The sequence below is a fragment of the Microcebus murinus genome, chromosome 6 (assembly GCF_040939455.1).
Source record: "Microcebus murinus isolate Inina chromosome 6, M.murinus_Inina_mat1.0, whole genome shotgun sequence".
Classification (NCBI taxonomy): domain Eukaryota; kingdom Metazoa; phylum Chordata; class Mammalia; order Primates; family Cheirogaleidae; genus Microcebus; species Microcebus murinus.
Window position 1 is genome coordinate 36,391,964 of NC_134109.1, and position 19,819 is coordinate 36,411,782.

Genomic DNA, 19,819 nt, shown 5'->3' on the forward strand with positions numbered 1-19,819 from the left:
GCTGTGTAAGCACAAGACAGTATCTCTAAGCTTATTCATGACAGAGAACTGGTGAGAACCACAGAAGTGCATAGACAACGGGTTGTCTCAGGTTAACCTCTTTCAAGATTCTACACGGTATAACTACTTATCCTGGAGAAGCAACAAGATGTAAGAAGACCCAGGGCTTTGAAGCTAGACCTCTATTCAAATCCCACCTCCACCTTTCAGTAGGTACATGGCTTCAGATAAATCTCTTAGTCCTTCTAAGCCTCATTGTCTTCACTTGTAAAACTAGAATAATGATATCAAACTCAGCAAGACGTTTTAACATATAAAGTGTTCATCAGCAAAGTGCCTATTTACATAGCATATGTCTTTATATATGGTGATAATAACAGCTATCTTTATTCCCCCAAAGAACTCCTTGGTTGAGGCCCCATACTCTACTTCTGGGATAACCAGACTCATTCCTGATTTTCTGATTTTTTTTTTTTTGATTCAATATTAATTCTGAAAAGCATGTTCTGCTCCAAGCTAGGGATTGGAGAACTTTTACTGAAAGGGGCAAGATAAGAAATATCTTAGGCTTTAGTGACAATACAGTCTCTATTTCAACTACTCGGCTCTAGGGTTGTAGTGTGAAAGTAGCCGCAGACAACATTTAAATGGGCACAGCTCTGTCCCAATAACATTTTATTTAGAAAGACAGGTGGCAGGGCCCGTGGGCCACAGTTTGCCAACCCCCACTCTAGAACCATGCTGCTCAAAGTACTGCAAGGACCAGGAGCATCAGCATCAGTTGGGACCTCGTTAGAAATGCAGAATCTCAGGCCATTCCCCAGAACTACTGAATAGGACTGCATTTTAACAAGATTAAAAGGTTTCAGAAGGCTGAGCACAGTAGCTCACACCTATAGTCCCAGCTACACAGGAGGCTGGGGCAGAAGGATCGCTTGAGCCCAGGAGTTTGAGGCTACAGTGAGCTATGATGACGCCACAGCACTCTAGCCAGGGAGACAGAGTGAGACTCTGTCCCAAGAAAGAAAAAGTTTCAGAAAAACGGTTTTAGAATTCAGCCTTAAAACTTGCAGTTAATTTAATATTTAAATAATTAACTCTAAAAGAATTTTCTAAAAACAGACTTACTACTTTTCGCTAAAAAAGAAAACTGCAAGGGGGAAGGGTGGGGTGGGGGAGGGACAAAAATCTACCTATGGGGTACAATGTACACTATTCTGGTGACAGGTACACTGAAAGCCCTGACTTCAGCATGATATAATTCATCCATGTAACAAAAATCTTACGGTCCCTAAATCTATTGAAATTTTACACACACACACACACACACACACACACATATATATATATATAAATAAAATGTGTGTGTGTGTATATATTTTCACATTTTTAAAAAGTAAATTACAAATAGCTGTTTATAGTCATACTTACATGATACTTTTTAAAGTAGGTCTCATTTTCTGAATCCTTTAACACTTTCTGTAGTTTGTCCTTTTGCAGAGTTAACCAGACCATGGCATCTTTCACCTTTCCCTGTAATTCACACATGCACACACATACACATTTAAACTCTATTCTAAATAAACTTGGTGATTTTTTTGACAATAAAATTAACAACTCAAAATGTCAGTAAAATAATGCTATCCTTACACACTAATGATTCATTATGCCAAAGACTAATTTTCCTTATTCACATGATACCTTAAATTTTAAAACCAGTTGAGACTTGCATCTGAACATAACAATGTGCTAAAGAAAAGGGCGAGCAACCTCCTCCCCCTGCTTTTGGTTTATCCATTTCCATTATTCTCAATTTTAGAGAACATTATTCTAAATCACTTCTTTATAGTAGGCATTTCAGATGACTGCCTTCTAATAAATGTAAATATGGGGTAATTCAAGAGATTGTTCACACCCAGCAAAAACACTGGCATCAAAAATATCTCGAACATTTTAAAGATCCTAAAAATAACACTATTAAAGGTTTTGGCTATGCTATCCTACAGAAGTGAGCGACAATTATTTTTTTTCTTAGATGCTCGCTTAGGTGGTAAGCTTGCTTACATATGGAAGCATTTTTCACCGCTAGAGGATAGAGCAGAAGTGACATCTTATTTCCATTCTTATTTAACCTTCATTTCCTTTCTTTTTTATTAAGCAGAAGTATTTCTAATATTTTTCCATCCAATTTTATGGACAGCTGAATTTTTAATTTTATTTTCTGACATGTAAATTAATTATAAAAGAGTAGCTCCTCAGCAGGTCAGAAATAGGTGAACTGAATTCTAAGCCTGCATCTCTCTCTGCTGGAGTCTCTCTTCCAGAGTGAGCAACAATCTGGCTTATTGCCTCACACATAACAGCTGGAAAAACATAGGCCCAATTTGTCAAATAAAATGCATGTAAACAAGCCTGGGAAAGGAGTTTAAAATAAATTTTAAATTATTCATAAACATGCTACTAAATTCGCAGCACTCATTTTATCTTCACAGAAGCAGAATAAGAGTTTCTTCTAAGCTCTTCTAAATTTCTTCTAAGAGTTTCATAGAGAGTTCTATGAAATTTTCACCCACAATATTTTGTATAATTGACTGAAAGCAAAAGGGAAAAATTGAATAATCAAATCGCAATCTAGTAGTAAATCAAGAGTATCTCAACAAACAGGGATCAACAGTAAAACACAATGCCTCCATTTATACGAATTACACAATCCCATTTGTATGAATCACATAATTTCATGTATACAAAGCTAAAGAAGAGGCAAAATGGAAATGTGCTAAAATTAGATGATGATTGTGAGTGCACAATCATGTAAATACACTAAAACCCACTGAACTGCATACTTTAAATAGCTGAATTTTATAGTATGTAACAATAGACAAAAATTTGATACCTCTAGAATTTTTTAAAAGCAAGCTTAACTTCGTTTGTCCTATATAATGCCTATCTAAAAGTTGTTTTAGATAATTCAGAAAATTTTAATAAATCATCCCTTTTAACTTAAAAAATTTTTTAAAAACAGGCAACATTCATCCACAGTTGAAAGAAATTAGAATACCGGTTGCCCGAAGTGGGGAGTAGAGACAAAAAAGAGGTATAATGGAAAATTCTGGGAAAAGTTTTACATCATGATTGAGTATGGTTTTCATGGGTGTATGCTTTCTCAAAACTCACTGAGCTGTACTGTAAGTTCTGTATGCAAGTTATATCTCAATTTTTAAAATTTAACCATTGGGAGGGTAAACAAAATGAGTTTGATTTGTACTTATGACAACATACCTTAGCCTTATCTCCAGTCCCAACTGCATCCTTGGAGTACTGCAGAAACTGTGCCACATAGGTCATGATCGACTTTTCATCGGGATTAACAACATCCACATCTGCAAGACACACCACATTGCCAATTGGCTGTAGATACTATTTACTAGAATGAATTCTCAAGGACAGGACATGCCATGCCTATGCCATTTGGTTCATAGGCTCTTGGCATGAACCAAAGTAATCGACCAGTGACTTAATCTCTGCTCACTCACCCTTGCTCCAAGACTGAGCTTAGATCTGTAGTCAGACAGATCTGGGTTGAATCCTGACACCAGTACATGCACAGCCTCAGTTTTCTAATAAGAAAGTATCACCACAGATGTTGTATGCATTTAATATGAGAACATAAGTAGTCAGGATGGGTGAAAAGAAAACAAAGCATTCCTCTTTCTGGAGACATAGAGGAGAAATTCTTCTAGGAATGCAGGAACATATAGCAACTGGAATCCTTTCCTGACACATTGGTCTCAGCATTTGTGCAGTAAAGCACTTCGAAAAGTATATATTGTAAATAAGATTTGCCTAAGACATGCACAGTTTATTCACTCATTCACAGAACAAGTAAATTTACTGAGAGCATTCTAAGAGTCAGGCTTTGTGTTGCATTAAAGAGTCCATGGATGGGCAGGGTGGGGCAAAAAAAAAAAAAGTCCCTGATGAAACAAATGCAAAATGCTGAATTAAAAGAAGTTTAAAAGATTATAAATTCTTTAAGTGCAGAACTTCTACAAGTATATAATAAATGAAGTAGAACATAAATAAAAGAAGGAGACGTAGTATGTCACAGATGAAATGAACACCTAACTTGGAGATGTCTCCTGGTACATTGCCCAAACAACCAATAAAGGTTATTGGAAAAAGAAAATCTTCTCTATTTATTAATTCAGTTAAACTCAATGTAACAAATGTTTATAGAGAATCAACAAATGCAGGTCACAGGCAGAGGCTATAAGGATATGTAAGGTACAATCCTTACCCTTGGAAATCTTATGTTTCAACACTTTGTTCATTCAACAAGTAGATGCTAGATGCCTTAAGACATCATCTGCCCCTCAAAGAGTTAAAGTTAAGAGAAAAACAAACAAACAAATACAACACACTATGCATGCTATAATGAACATGTTTAATACGTCAAAGGGTATTCTAAATTAGCTGGTAGAAAGTTAATCTAATTCATACACAAATGCTATATTCAAGGCAGTAAGCAAATAAAAGCTAACAATAAAAAACTGAGGGTGGGCTTTCAATAAAGGAAGGACTTCTAAGAGTTGGGCTATAATATCTTTGATGAAAAAGGTATAAATATAAAGAAATACATAAAATAATATACTGGCTTAACTAGATATTTCATGTTAAAAATGTTTCTTTAGATATGAAGCCATGCATGATGTATACTTAAATGTTTTAAGAAAATTATGGCAAAGGGCCAGGTGCAGTGGCTCAGGCCTATAATCCTAGCACTCTGGGAGGCCTAGGCAGGAGGATCGCTCAAGGTCAGGAGTTCGAAACAAGCCTGAGCAAGAGTGAGACACCTTCTCTACTAAAAATAGAAAGAAATTAGCTGGACAACTAAAAAAAATATAGAAAAACTTAGCCAGGCATGGTGCAGTGTGCCTGTAGTCCCAGCTACTTGGGAGGCTGAGGCAGGAGGATTGCTTGAGCCCAGGAATTTGAGGTTGCTGTGAGTTAGGCTGACGCCAAAGCACTCTAGCCCCGGCAACAGAATGAGACTCTGTCTCAAAAAAAAATAAAAAATAAAAAATAAAAAGAGAAAACAGTTCTTAGGTAAAAACTATGGAAATCTGAATAAAGCACAGCTTTTACTTATAATAATATGCCAATATTGGTTTCATGTAGCATACTGATATAAGATTTAACAATAAGGAAAACTGAGTGCAGGGTATATGGGAACTTACTCTACTATCTTCCCAATTTTTCTGCAAATCTAAAACTGTTCTAAAAAATAAAGTGTATTTAAAAATAAAAAAGGAATGAAGTACTGATACATGCTACAAAATGGATGAACCTTGAAGACATTATGCTAAGTTAAAGAAGCCAATCACAAAAGACCATATACTGCGTGATTCCATTTACGTGAAATATTCAGAAGGGGCAAATGTATAAAGACAGAAAGTAGTGGGGACTCGGGGGGTGGGGGAAAATGGGGAGTGATTGCTAATGGTCACAGGTTTCTTTTCAGGATGATGAAAATGTTCTAAAATTGATTGTGATGATTGTGCAATTTTGTGAATACAGTTGCTCCTCAGTATACATGGGGGACTGGTTCCAGCACTCATCTCTAGATTACTTACGATACCTAATACAATCTAAATGCTATGTAAATAGTTGTTATACTGTATTATTCAGGGAATAATGGCAAAAAAAAAAAAAGTCTATACATGTTCAGTACAGATGCAATCTTTTTTTCCCCAAATATTTTTCTTCTGTGTCTGGTTAACTCCACAGATGTGGAACCCATGAATATGGAGGGCTGGCTGTATACTAAAAAACACAAGTTACACAGTTAGTTGGGTAAATTATAGAGTATGTGAATTATATCTCAATAAAGCTATTGAAAACCAAACCAGTCACTTGCTCAGCAGTGTTGCGGAGCCAACTGGCTCACACCAGCTTAAGAGAGCTGATGGCTAAGTGTTCAGCAGTTTTGTAAGCTGACTATTAAAAAGTCATCATTGAAAATTAAATGATATGTGTGTACAATTAAGTTGCATTAAAAGCAAAGGTAATAAATACTCAAAACTCTTCACTTCCCAATTATTTTACTGCATTTTACTATTATCTATGCTCTTGAGGTTACTTATGTCCATTTTATCTGTACACTAGAAATAACATACAAGGGTTTGCTACTGCACATCTTTTTCCAATTCTGTGTTCAATGACTTCACATTGATAGCTTGAAATCGGTCATATTAGTAGCATTTACACCACAGAAATCTGCAAATGAGGCCTTGATTTTGTTGTTTGCTGATTGCTAAAAAGGGGATGAAGAAATTACCAACAATGCAGATAAATCTTAGAAGTATATCTATCTATACCTGTTAAATTGTGAAGAGCATAAAAGTTGAGGAAATAATCTTCCAGGATTATTCAGTTCAGCAAAGAAGTCGTTCCTGCCACTGAAGAACAAGTGAGGTTCTGATATACCTCTTCGCTGTTCCACTCACTCAATAACATAAAGAAAATTATAACCCAACATTCATGTGAGAACTATACTTGATCAGCAGCTACAATCTTAAGTTGGTTACAGATGGATGCAGAGTTTGGAAAAAATCAACAAAAGCATTTTGGGGCCATATGGAATTTATAATAAAGCACGTCATAAATTGTATTATTACTTGTAAATTGTGTACTATACATCCTTTCTATCAGTAAAATTTTTAATAACATGTATAAATGTGTATGTTTCACATTGTTTAAGACAGCCAATCATTAAACATTTATATACATAGCCCTGGTTATACAGCTCAGAGTGGAATTTATATGTACTTGGTCTGTTAGTTCATTATAATTTTCTCTAATCCTATATACCTTCCTTATGATCTAAATTTTTTAATAGCTTTGTTTACATTATGAAACAATATCATCCAAAGTAAAGTGTTTTTGAGAAAGAATTAAATTCATTTAATTTTATGAAATTAGAATAAATTCTAATTTGATGATGATCTCTGTAAATATAATTAGCACTTGGGGTCTTGTTGCAAACAATCCAACGCGATTGACGGAGCAGAATCAATGGGCAAAGCCTGGCCAACCATGTAGGGAGATTAATAAGGAAAGTGGCAGCTTCTGTTTTCATAGAGGTTCAGCTTTAACAAGGAGGAGGGATTAGGGAATGGAAGACATAAACAACTTTAATTCAAGACTCAAGGAAATATCTTACACAAGACATTTAGAACAGAATAAGTGAATCCAGGAGAATACAATACAGAAAACAATAGATGAAAATTAAGACAAAAGCTCCAATTATTTCCAATAACACTGTTTGCTTTCAGCTGTAGCTTCCCCCACAATTACTGAAGTTAACTAATGGGAAGGAATTCTTGATTTTATAAAATTCAATAAATAGTTTAAGTTATAAAGCCTCCATGACTAAAATATAATGCTGTTATATTACTTACATACAGACACTATTTTCTTTTCTTTTTTGAGGCAGAGTCTCGCTCTGGTGCCCAGGCTAGAGTTCCCTGCCATCAGCCTAGCTCACAGCAACTTCTAACTCCTGGGTTCAAGCATCCTACTGCCTCAGCCTCCTGAGTAGCTGGGACTATGGGCACTACCAAGACCCCCAACTAATTTTTTCTATTTTCAGTAGAAATGGGGTCTCACTCTTGCTCAGGCTGGTCTTGAACTCCTGAGCCCAGCAATCCTCCCTCCTTGGCCTCCCAGGGTGCTAGGATTACACCACTGCACCCGGCCTAGATACTATTTTCAAATCAACTTCATGCTGTACCTTATGATAAAAATTGTTTTAAAAAGAAAGAAGCTTCTTTACCTTCTGGTTCCAGCATTTTGGGGATTTTTAATTCTTGTTCTGCAATTCTGAAGGCCTCTTTCAGATTGTCTTTGTTGGATCCATGCTTCACCGTCCTCATGTCAATTAGGTCTGGTCGCAAGGCGTGAATGACGGCCAAGAAAGCCATCCCATTTCTCCAGCTCGACTTAAAATCTGTCACACTGACAGACTCATGCCTAGCCACAAAAGGACAAAAACATGGTGAATACTATTAAAAATAATATATCAAGACACTTCCACTATATTCAATAATAGTTAAAACAAAATTGAGTGAATCAAATAAAAGATTTAAATCATTCTACGTAAAAATTTTATTTCAATCTCGTGGTCAAATTAAAGTAAAACACCAAGTGTGATGAAACTGAAAATACCACAGAATGCTGGTTCTCAAAATGTGGTCCCCACACCGGCCACACCGGCATCACCTGGGCGGCAGGTGGTAGAAATGCACATTCTCGGGCCATCCCTGTTCCTAATGAATCAAACTTGGAGGTGGGCCTGAAACCTGTTTCTTCAAAAGGCCTCCCAGTGGTAACGACACTCACTCAGGCCTGACACTCCTCACGCAACAATCTGCTGGCTCAAGACTGACTTTAGACGTCTACATCCAGTTATGGTCCTTCACCAGAGGAAACAGTTTTCTTTCTCACTGGGACAAATTAAAGGATATATTGTGCCACATCAGTGCAGAGACAGACCTTGTCACTCCTCTGCTTAAGACCCACCATCATGGATGAATGGATAAACAAAATGTGATATATACACAATGAAATATTATTCAGCCTTAAAAAGGAAGGAAATTCTGACACAGGCGGCAACATGGATGAACTTTAAAGATATTATGCTAAGTTACATAAGCCAGACACAAAAGGACAAATATTATATGATTCTACTGTTGTGAGGGACCTAGAGCAGTCAAATTCATAAAGACAGAAAGTGTAATGCTGGTTGCCAGGGGTAACAGGGAGTTATTGTTTAACAGGGGGCAGAGTTTCGGTTTTATAAAATGAAAAAAGTTCCGGGGAGGGACAGTGGTGACAGTTGCACAACAGTGTGAATGTACCTAGTGCCACCTAACTGTGCACTTTAAAAATGGTCAAAATGACAAATTTTATGTTTTATATATATATATATACTATATAAAAATTAAAAATAATCTATGTGAAAACATCATTAGCTGGCCACTGTATTTAGAATAACGTCTCTCACTCGGGCACACAAGGCCCGTGTGAGTTGGCCCCCGCCCGCCTCTCCCATCACTACATCCCCCCATCTCTTCCAGTGGCATGGACGCACCGGCCTCACTCCCGTTTCTCAAGGCCGCCCTCCTCCGTGCCTGCGTGCCCTTCTTGCACATTCTCACACATCCAACGCCTGCCCCTTTGGGACTCAGCTCCAAACCCCCTCCTCAGCAAAACCCTCCCCGACCACCGACACGACAGGAGACACTCTCCCTACTCTCCACATGCGTGACCACATCGTAAGTCTGCCCTGACCTTACCGCCGGCTCTAATTATCATATTTCTTCATCGGCTTCCCCCACCAGATGTAAGCCCTGACTCACCCCAAATAGTGCCTGGCGTATAATGGGAGCTTAACAGATAAATATTTTTGAATCGCTCAATCACTATTACGCTTTTGATAAGGGATCAGTGAAAGTCTTGCAAAACAGCATAGTTGCCCACAGCGTCTGGAAAATATTCCAGAACAACTATAGTGTCCTTTAATACCCCGTAAAACGCATGAAGAAATTCAAGGGACTATATTAAGGTAAGAATCAAATGATAACAGCTACTCAGAAATAGTCTGCCCCCAATGACCAGGGTTTTTCCTGTTTACTTAGAAAAAAAGTTTAAACTGTGATTGTAATAAACTACACAGCAGTCAGGGATTTTTGTGTTGTCTAATGCATACATATGTGGTGCTTACTGTGTCCAGAAACTGTTCTAAATGGTTTAAAAAATTAATTCTGATGATACACATAACCACCTTACAACATATTACTATGGTCCACATTTTATGACTGATGAAACTGGCGCACAAAGATATCAGGTGTCCAAGGTCACCAATGAGAAAGGACTGGGGGACAGGACTTCATACCCAGGTATTACGGCTTCAGAGTGTACTCTCAGACACTACGCTAAACTGAGAGCTAAACGGATGGGAGCTGTGGCTGTGGAAAGGGCCAAGCCACTTCCAGGGTCCCCGGGCGGCCAGAACCAGCTCGGCACTGACTGGCAGGCACTGGACTCAGTAAGGCACCAGGCTGCGAGGGCAGTCCTGCACTCACGAGCCAATGCCAGGATCAACAAGAAGATGTCACTGCCAGGCCTTAGAGAGGACAGGGTCAGGCTCCAGAACGGGTGGCAGGATCTAGGTTCATTTAGATGGGGCCTGATCCACTTGTTGCACAAATAAGAAAATACAAGATATTACTTACAATACTGCCTTTATATCTGAGTCCCAGAGAGTCACAGACTACTGAAATAAAAGTTACATAATAATGCCACTGATAATGGCCAAAACTAGGATAAAGTCATGATGAATTACTTCAGAAGAGGTGCTGCATCTGACTGAGCTTAGCATAAAACAAGAAAGGGGTACATGGAAAAAAGATAAACTTTGGAAAAATATATGAGGCTTGGAAAGGGTTTGAAGGTTACTTATGCACAAATGAAATAAATCTGAATATGCTTTTCACATGTGCTGTGCTGTTTGGGATTTTTTTTTTTTTTTTTTTTTTTTTTTTGAGACAGAGTCTCACTTTGTTGCCCAGGCTAGAGTGAGTGCCGTGGCATCAGCCTAGCTCACAACAACCTCAATCTCCCGGGTCAAGTGATCCTACTGCCTCAGCCTCCCTAGCAGCTGGGACTACAGGCATGCGCCACCATGCCTGGCTAATTTTTTCTATATATATTAGTTGGCCAATTAATTTCTTTCTATTTATAGTAGAGACGGCGTCTTGCTCAAGGCTGGTTTCGAACTCCTGACCTCGAGCAATCCGCCCGCCTCAGCCTCCCAGAGTGCTAGGATTACAGGCGTGAGCCACCACGCCCGGCCTGCTGTTTGGGACTTATAAAAATTTAGAAAACTGTCTTATCTAAGAGAAAGAAAGAAAATGCATAGTGATTAGAAAGGAAAAATAAGATTATATTGACATATGGCATGATTAGCTATACAGAAAATCTTAGAGATTTTATCAAAAAAGTTATTATAACTAATTAAGTGAGCTTAGTGAGGTCACAGGATATAAGGTTTAAATACAAAAATCTATTATATTTCTGTATACTAGCACTGAATAGTTAGTTTCAAATGTACTTGAAATTTTTTTAAAAAGTATATAGAAAAAAAAATTTAGAAAACTGAAGTAAAATTATCATTAGGAGATTCAAGAGAAACTTCGTTTAATATACTTTAAACCTATATGTAAGGTCATGTATGTTTGTGGCTTTTATAAAATATAGTAAATAAATGACAATTAAAAAAAGGTAAGGTTAAAGGCAGAAATTAATCTCAGCCTTTCATTAGAAAGGACTTACTCAGAAATCCTGCAGTGGAAAGGGCTCAGCAACACATTCATGGTCCTATTTACCTAGACAACACTATGGTGTGACAAGGAATTGCCCTTTGAACTCTATACAGTTCTTTGAGGGGAGAGATATCCTAAATTCCTTACTCATCCTAAACTCCATCCAGCCATTGGTTAAAATGGAAACGTAAATGTCCCAAGAACAGAAAATATTTTTCTTTGTTAAAAAAGAAATTATGAGCACTAAATTCCCTTCACCATCCCCACTTTCTTTTTCTTTTTTTTTTTTTTTTTTTGAGACAGAGTCTCACTTTGTTGCCCACGCTAGAGTGAGTGCCGTGGCATCAGCCTAGCTCACAGCAACCTCAAACTCCTGGCTCAAGCAATCCTCCTGCCTCAGCCTCCCAAGTAGCTGGGACTACAGGCATTTGCCACCATGCCCAGCTAACTTTTTGTATATATTAGTTGGCCAATTAATTTCTTTCTATTTATAGTAGAGATGGGGTCTCCCTCTTGCTCAGGCTGGTTTCGAACTCCTGACCTTGAGCAATCCGCCCGCCTCGGCCTCCCAGAGAGCTAGGATTACAGGCGTGAGCCACCGCGCCCGGCCCCCACTTTCTTAAAATGCATACTTCTTGTCTCTGCTAATGGAGCTGAGTTTCTAAACAATGGGGACTATGTTCTCTCAATGTAATCATCTACAGCTCTAAGAGCTAGTTTTATGTATTGGTTACTTATTCACTCATTTGCTTATTCATTCATTTGATACATTTATGGAGCACTCACCATGAACTCACATTATGTTAGGTCCTGGAATTATATAGTCAATTAAGACACAGGCCTGTCTTTTAGAAAGTTCATACTGTGGTAAAACCTTTAAAATCTAAATCCACCTTCCACATGAATAAGGGAACGGTGCCTAAAGAAAAGGATATTTCAATAACACTTTATTTCTACGTCATAACAGGCCACCTAAAACCAAAAGTAAGTGAACTCATGGAGCTCCATGGCCCTCCACATTTGGGACATTCACTGAGAAGAAGGGGAATAGTAAGAATTTTCTTTTCATGAGAGGGAGGTGGAAAGTCAGTGAAGTTGTGTTGGTGGGGACAGCTGCTCTGTGTGCCTCTCATGGTCATAGCAAACTACTCACGTGGCACATTGTTCCTGAGCCCACAATAGAAGAGCGTTCTTTGCAGACATCTGCCATCTTGCCCGAGCTTTGGAGCATTTCTTGGCTGGAGGACTTGAGGTAGGAGATGAATCGACCACACTCACATCATCCAGGGAAGGCTGATTGTAATGGCAAGAAAGAGTCTGGGCAAGCTCCTCGATCTAAGGAAGACGTAATAAGAGTTAACACACGCAGAATCACAAGTTACCAGCATTGGGCCAAGACAAGATGTAAAAAGTATGCTATGACAGTCACAGTTTAGTCCTGGTGAAATGAGCACTGGGCTGCATCTCTGAGTAACAGCATCTGGGCTGCCCCTTGGCTTTCTTTCCGTCTGGACTCGGGTCACTCCTTACCCTCATCCAGACATGTCACCCCACATTGAAGACAAGCATCTGTTCATCCCCCTGATGTGCTTACAGAGCACTTCACTGGAGCTCAACACCTGTCAAACTAAACTGGACTGAACCAAATTGAGCATCTAGGGAGTATCTTCAGAGACTGGATCAATTGAAAGGTACCCATTAAGAACAAGGGTACACACAGAAGATAAAATGGTCAAGCACATGGAGAGACAAGTCCCAAGAAAGAAAATAAAAGTGTCACTACATATACAAAACATAACCGCACTCATAATTTAAGAAATCTAAATGAGAACAAAAGGATAGTTTTTACAATATTACACTGGCAAAAAAAAAAAAAAAAATTAAATAACATCCAGTGATGGTGAAATTATAATCAACTGGATATTTTTATATTGCTGGTAAATGTACAAACTGCCTCAGATTTTTTGGAGGGCAATATGATAATATCCATCCAAAACTTTAAAAGACAAATCCACAAACACAGTAGAAGTATTTAATACACTTCTCTCAACTGACAGAATAACCAACCAATAATAATAGATATGAGCAATGCAGTTAATAAGCTTGATTTGATCGGCTTTAATCTGATAGGCACTCATCAGATGCTATCATTTGATAGCCTCATCTGTGGTAGCCAGGCAGCAGTCACATGGGCCTTGGGTGAGACTAGGCTGGTTTCCCGTGTGACCAGGCACAATCCTAGCTGAGGTGGCCACAAGGGAGTGCTCACATCAATCCTTCCCCAACTCCAGGAAGCCTAGCCCTAAGAGAGACTCCTATTTGGGGGAAAGTGAGGAAAGAGAATGATAGACTTTGCCTGGTAACCCAAGAAATTGTCCTAAATTTTATCCAAGTCCACCAACGTGGTACCAACCAGGAGTCTGCAAGGGTTGCGGCATTACTGGGCTTGGGGCACCTCCTCAGAAATAATGATTTCCCACTATCCATGAGTGGAATATCTAGTACTTTACAACAAACGTCATGCCTCCATTAAAATAGATACAAATTCAGAAAGAGGTTTCATCAGAACAGATCGAAAACAGTATGGATAACATGCCCCCATTTTGTTACAAATATACCTACATGAATATATACTGGTTCTTGCTGTATATAACATAAAGACTGCATATCTATTTATAATGGTTAACTGTGAGTGATAGATTATGGGTGATCATGTTTTAATCATCTATATTAAAATTTTTAATTAAATTACAAATACCCAGAAAAGTAAATGGAAAAAAATAAGTACCTAGGAATTATCAAATTTTAACATTTTACCATATCTGGCTCACATTTTCTTTTTTTTTTTTTTAGTTGCACCTCATATCCGAGTATCACATTTTCTTAAAGAAATAAAACACAGATACAGTTTAAGCCTTCTGTCTTTCCCTCTCCAGTCCCATCCCCTACTTTCCCAGAAAAAAACCCCACTGAATTTAGTTATCTTCATCCTCATGCATATTATTCTATTGTAACTACAAATGCATGTATCTAGAAATAATATGTAGTCTGGTTTTACATGTTTTAAACTTTATAATTAGTTATGCTATTTTCTAGTTTGTCTAAAATAAATTTGATAAAATACACGATAATTTTTAAAGTTATAAAGCATATAATTTTTATAGTTTAAGCATATAATTTTTGAAGTCATTTTTAAAATAATTATGGAGATACAGAAAATGCAATTTTTTAGGTTGCACAGAAAACCTGCACTAAGTCAGAATCCAGGCCTCAAAGAACCCATTTATCAATCATATGTTTCACTGTCAGGACGATAGCCAGAAGATAGGATTATTCAGTCAGATTGTACAGGAGTCCTCAAAAATAAGGAGACTACAAAATTTGATGGGTTAGTTTGCAAGAATTTACTCTAGAAGCTTCCTACTCTGTCCTCTGCCATAGTAAACAAACAGCAATAAGCAAACGTTTATTACCACAGCAGGTTCTGTTCAGACTAGCGCTGATATTATGGAGAATTCAGGATATCGTGATAATTCAGCAGCAATCAACTTTTAATTAAAAAAACAACAAAAATGGCTCAAGGTCTGCTATATATTTTCCGCCTGTTCAAGATTTCCAGAGGTCCTATTTATGGAAGTAGCTCGGGGCTGAACCAGCAGCAAGTCACACGTACTGCATTGCACTTAGTTCATTCTGCAGCAATTAGAGTAGAAATAATTTTCGTATCATCAAACTACTTACATGGAAGTGCAGTATAATTGTCCAAATTAGGCCAAGAATAATGGATGGGTTTCCATCTACAATATCAGCAACATGAATGTTTATTAGCTTGATCTAGAAAAAAAAGAAAAGCAGGTTAAAAGGAGAAAATATTCCATAGCATTTATCTCCCCCATGAATCTTCAAGTGCAATGTATACTCACTGATCGGTTTTTTAGGAATGTCAGGGCATGTTCTATATTGATTCTACACTGGAATGTATTAGTTCCTTTATCCCGAGGCTATGAAATACAAGTAAATAGATTATTCAGAAATATGAAATACATTTTTAAAAAATCAACAGGAAGTTTCTTGGTGTCATTTAAAAATCTTACCAACTGTTGTCCTGAAAGTACTTCTAACAGGTCCAGGAGGACATGACCCTTTTTAATGTCTGTAAATAGGTCTGATATAACCGAGGGAGAAGAGTGCTGAAAAAGGTCACAAGAAAAATAGTCAAAGTTTGGTCCAAAATCACAATACCTTTAAGAATCTCACAAATGTGCTTTGTGTCTTTGAGAAAGCTAAGCTCTGGTAGTGATTTTCATCTTAATTAAGAATGACAGAGAACATGCAAAGATTCATATCAAATCATGATTTTTTTAAAAAAAGTAGTGAATTTAATTTATCTCATGGCAAATTTCCAGTAACAAAACACTTCCTGCATGCAGCTTTCACTGAGCGCTTAAAAAACCTGTGTATAGATGTGGCATTAAAGACATTCAGAATCAGCTGATAGTGACCCATTTGGAGAGCAGATTACATTTCTGGAGCAACCTGCTTATGTATTTACCCTGTCTTAGAATTAGAAGCATTGTGTTGGAATGGACAGACAAGGAGCAGTGGGAGTGGCCTGTAAGAAAAGACTCATTTGTCGTGTATCTAGGTTATGCTAGGCACTTGGCATCACTGAGGTAGGGTGGCACAGTGATTACAATCAAGGCCTCCAGGTCCAGACTGCATGGGTTTGTTTCCCAGCATTATCACTTACAAGCTGTGTGACCATGGGCAAGTCACCTAACTTCTCTGTTCCTTAGTTTCCTTGACCTTTAAACAGGAATGACACTCTCTCTTTCTCACAGGGATGTTGTGAAGTCATTTCAGTGTCATGAGTAGTCATAATCATTGCATTTAAAGAGTTTGGGACAGTGTCTTAACACATAACACTCATTATATACAGATCATCATTACTATTATTTCACTTAATGAAAAATGTGACTGATCTTAAATCTTTTTATAGCTTTTTCCCCATATCCTTAACAAAAGTACCCTTCTCATGTGTTGAGAAAGAATAACAAATACATCAAAGCAAGACCAGGGTGACTTTCAGCAAATTCTTTCAAAAAAAGACATTCTACAGTTTTTTACATGTCACTGGTGCCATTTTTCCTTTTTTTTTTTTTTTTTTAGATTTTTTTTTTTCATAGAGACGGGGCCTCACTCTTGCTCAGGCTGGTCTTGAACTCCTGTGCTCAAGCAATCCTCCTGCCTCAGCCTCCCAGAGTGCTAAGATTACAGGCATGAGTCACCATGCCAGGCCCGAGGTGCCATTTTTTAATGTCCTCCTTGGGGCCAAAACTGAGGGAGTAACAAATATATTTATAACTTACTTTGCTCTTTTTTTTCTCACCTTTGCCAACTGTGAGTTTACCCAGCAGGTGAAGGTTTTCTTCTGAGTGTCTTCCTGTTTGGCTATCAGAGAAAGGACAACAGCAGTTGTAAAATGAGAAGCCCAGAAACCTTTTGAACTTGTCAAAGCTTCAAAGGTCTGCCACTGTGGGTATGTGCACGTGTTTCACAAGCTTACAAACTCTCCAGGACTTAGTCTAAATTTTAGATGTTTGGCCAAGGAGTATTTTAGAAATAGCATGTTGACAGAAGATTTTTTTTTTAAGCTACAAGTTAGATTACAAGAGACACTGGTTTTTAATATTTTTTATTGACAAAAGAATTAATGCCCCACACAGGCTTGACATCACTGTGCAAAGAATTGTGAAGAACAAGAAGTATTCCTAACCCAAAAGGACTTGGAGTTTAAGCCAAAGCCATGTCGGAGCTAAAAGGCACAGTCATTGCAGTTCAGTTTTAATGTTTATCATGAAAATTCATCATGGAGGATACATTGCCGTGAATGAACTGCAAACGAGCTGCAATTAGTCAGTGAGACCTGGATTCAAATCCTGTTCCTGTTACGGAGTATCTGCGTGACCCTGAGCAGCGTCCTTGTGGGATTAGCGCTGGGGGTGGAGAACCTGCAGCCTTCTGGATCCTTGAGTGTGGCCTTTTGTCTGAATCAAATTTTACAGAAAAAAAATCCTTTCAAGAAAGGGACAATAAAGGGATTTGTTCTGTGAAGTCTGGATTCAGTGGCCGCACTCAGGTATCTGGAGGGCCTGAGGCCACGGGTTCCCCACCCGTGCCAGTTGGCGCACAGTACCACATGGAAGTGTTAGCTATTACTCTTATTAACTGGGCAGGAGTCGAGGGGAAGATTTGGTCACTCAGAGTATTTCTCTCCTTCCACCTGGGCAAGAGGGTGTCCCGCACTGACACTATGCCTCTCCCTGCCTTCCTCTTCCTCAGCTGCAGCACACGTGCTCAACTCTGAGGTCAAGCGTCAGTTCTGCACACAAGGACTGAGCTCACATTTCCCCAGACCTCCTCACCCCAATGGACAGGGATGAGCGTAAACCCAGACACTCATTCCTCCTTGAGCCCAACGTTTGCAGCCTTGCCACCACCACTGAGCTCAAGTTCACCAGGCTTCATCTCACTATGCCCTTTATCCCTGCTTCTGTCAGCCAACACACATGCACATGCACACACATGCATATGAGCACAAATGCACGTGCACTCCCTGCTCTCAGTCCCTCTCATTTCTCTGATTCTCATAAGACCCTGCAGATCCCTTAATTTCGCTCATCTCTCACCTTTCCTTAACTCCTGGAACCCTTCCACTGAGGCTGAAATCCATGGTGCACCATCAGCAAACCCCTCCACACCCAGTACTCTCTCTAGTGTTCAGGCTTTCCCCTTCTGCTCTCACTGAGCCCTGGCCCTCTTCTGACAACACTGTTCCCCCTGCAGCCCTCTCAAGTGGCTAATTGCTGTCACTTGCAGCCCTGGTTCCTCACTCCTCACTGCAACCTCCAGACCATGTTCCAGACCACCCTCTTTGTCCCTGAAATGGTCTAGCTTTGGATCTCATGTCATCAGACCATCCTGACTGTCACAGTCATTACCTATCTCTGTCATTCCCATCATTTCTCAAAGATTTTAGTTCTTCCCCACTGTCCTCTCTCCAATATGACTCCTGTCTAATCCTGACGATTTCGATGAACCTTTCAACCTCCTGCCTCTCAGTCTCCTTAATTTCTCTTCTCCAATGCACTTCTCTTCTTCTCTGCCTCAATCGCTCGCTGTCATGGTCATGCTCCAGACCTCGTCATCACTAACAATTGCAACTCTTCCACAATCTCGATTTCGTGTATCTCCATTACGTTCACTCCCCCTCGTGCCCCAGCTCCAACAGTCCTTTGAGCTCATCGGCAACTCCAAGCCCTCAATTCTGCTAGCTTTTCACCATCCCTCACCCCTGTGATACCCTCGCTTTCATCCTTATCCATCTTAAGTTCCGCGACCCATTATTACCAACATTCCCTTGCACCTCCCCCTTGTGCGGCACTGGCCCGGCACTTGGTGACTACTCTCTGCACACTTCATCCCACACAGGCTGCTGACGGTGGCTGGAGAAAAAACTCCAACGGCACTGACCAGTCTCACCAGCACCCGCCATGGGCCCTCAATGCTGCCCGGTAGTCACACCATGCTGCCCTCTCCCACTCCCCAGGTGGCAACTTCACCCCTTCTCCGTCCCCAAACGTCTCATACCTCTTTCCCCATCCTCACTCTCAGCTGAGACTTTGTTTCCCACTCCTCATCTAACAGCCTACCAAAGCGCTCTGCCTCCAACCGGTCGGCACAGATGGACCACCCTTGCTTGGACCCAGCGCCAATCCCTTCACTCGTACACTAGATCCCAGCCCGTGGCATCTACTCAAGGACATTCTGCTCCTTTCTCTTCTGTACCATCCTACACACACACACACACACACACACACCTGACCACGGCCATCAGTGTACATCCACACTGTTAATTCTCCCATCTAAAAACAAACCTCTCTTGACCCCACCCTCCATTAGCCATCACTTCATCTGTCTCCTCCTCTGTGGCAAAACTCCTCCAGGAGTTCATGTTCACTGTCTGCAGGTCCTCTCATTCACACTCAACCAAACCCATGAGAATCAGGTCCTCACCCCAGAGGAGAGAGCACTGAAACTGCTCTCTCATCACGGTCGCCGTGAATCACGGTCCTCTACGACCTTCTCTCGCTAAAACCAGTGGTGAGTTCTCAGCCTCCACCGTGCCAGACCAATCGGCAGCTTCCAGTACAGATACTCACTCTCCCCTGCTGCTTCCAGGACCCCCACTTTGGGCTTTCCCCCTGCAGCACCGGCTGGCTGCTCCCTTTCCTTCACACTCCGTATCTGATGCCTCGGGAAATCCTGTTAGGTCCACCTTCAAAATGTGTCCGGGACATGACCGCTCTCTCCAGCTCCACCACCACCACCACCACCACCACCCTGGGCCAAGCCACCATCACCTCCACCAGGAT

The 19,819-nt window shown here is 39.7% G+C and overlaps 1 protein-coding gene across 6 annotated transcripts in view; it reads right to left on the reverse strand.

Moving 5' to 3' along the window:
- Positions 1 to 19,819, reverse strand: part of SYNE2 (spectrin repeat containing nuclear envelope protein 2) — a 306,127-nt gene that overhangs the window by 215,865 nt on the left and 70,443 nt on the right. For all 6 annotated transcript variants that reach the window (XM_076003979.1, XM_076003977.1, XM_076003981.1 and 3 more), the window contains exons 3-10: positions 16,774 to 16,835; positions 15,479 to 15,574; positions 15,308 to 15,385; positions 15,126 to 15,218; positions 12,538 to 12,719; positions 7,835 to 8,031; positions 3,280 to 3,380; positions 1,432 to 1,533 (exon numbers count right to left, since the gene is read on the reverse strand). In XM_076003979.1, coding sequence (XP_075860094.1) covers positions 1,432 to 1,533; positions 3,280 to 3,380; positions 7,835 to 8,031; positions 12,538 to 12,719; positions 15,126 to 15,218; positions 15,308 to 15,385; positions 15,479 to 15,574; positions 16,774 to 16,835 — 911 coding nt within the window. The remainder of the gene's footprint in view (positions 1 to 1,431; positions 1,534 to 3,279; positions 3,381 to 7,834; positions 8,032 to 12,537; positions 12,720 to 15,125; positions 15,219 to 15,307; positions 15,386 to 15,478; positions 15,575 to 16,773; positions 16,836 to 19,819) is intronic.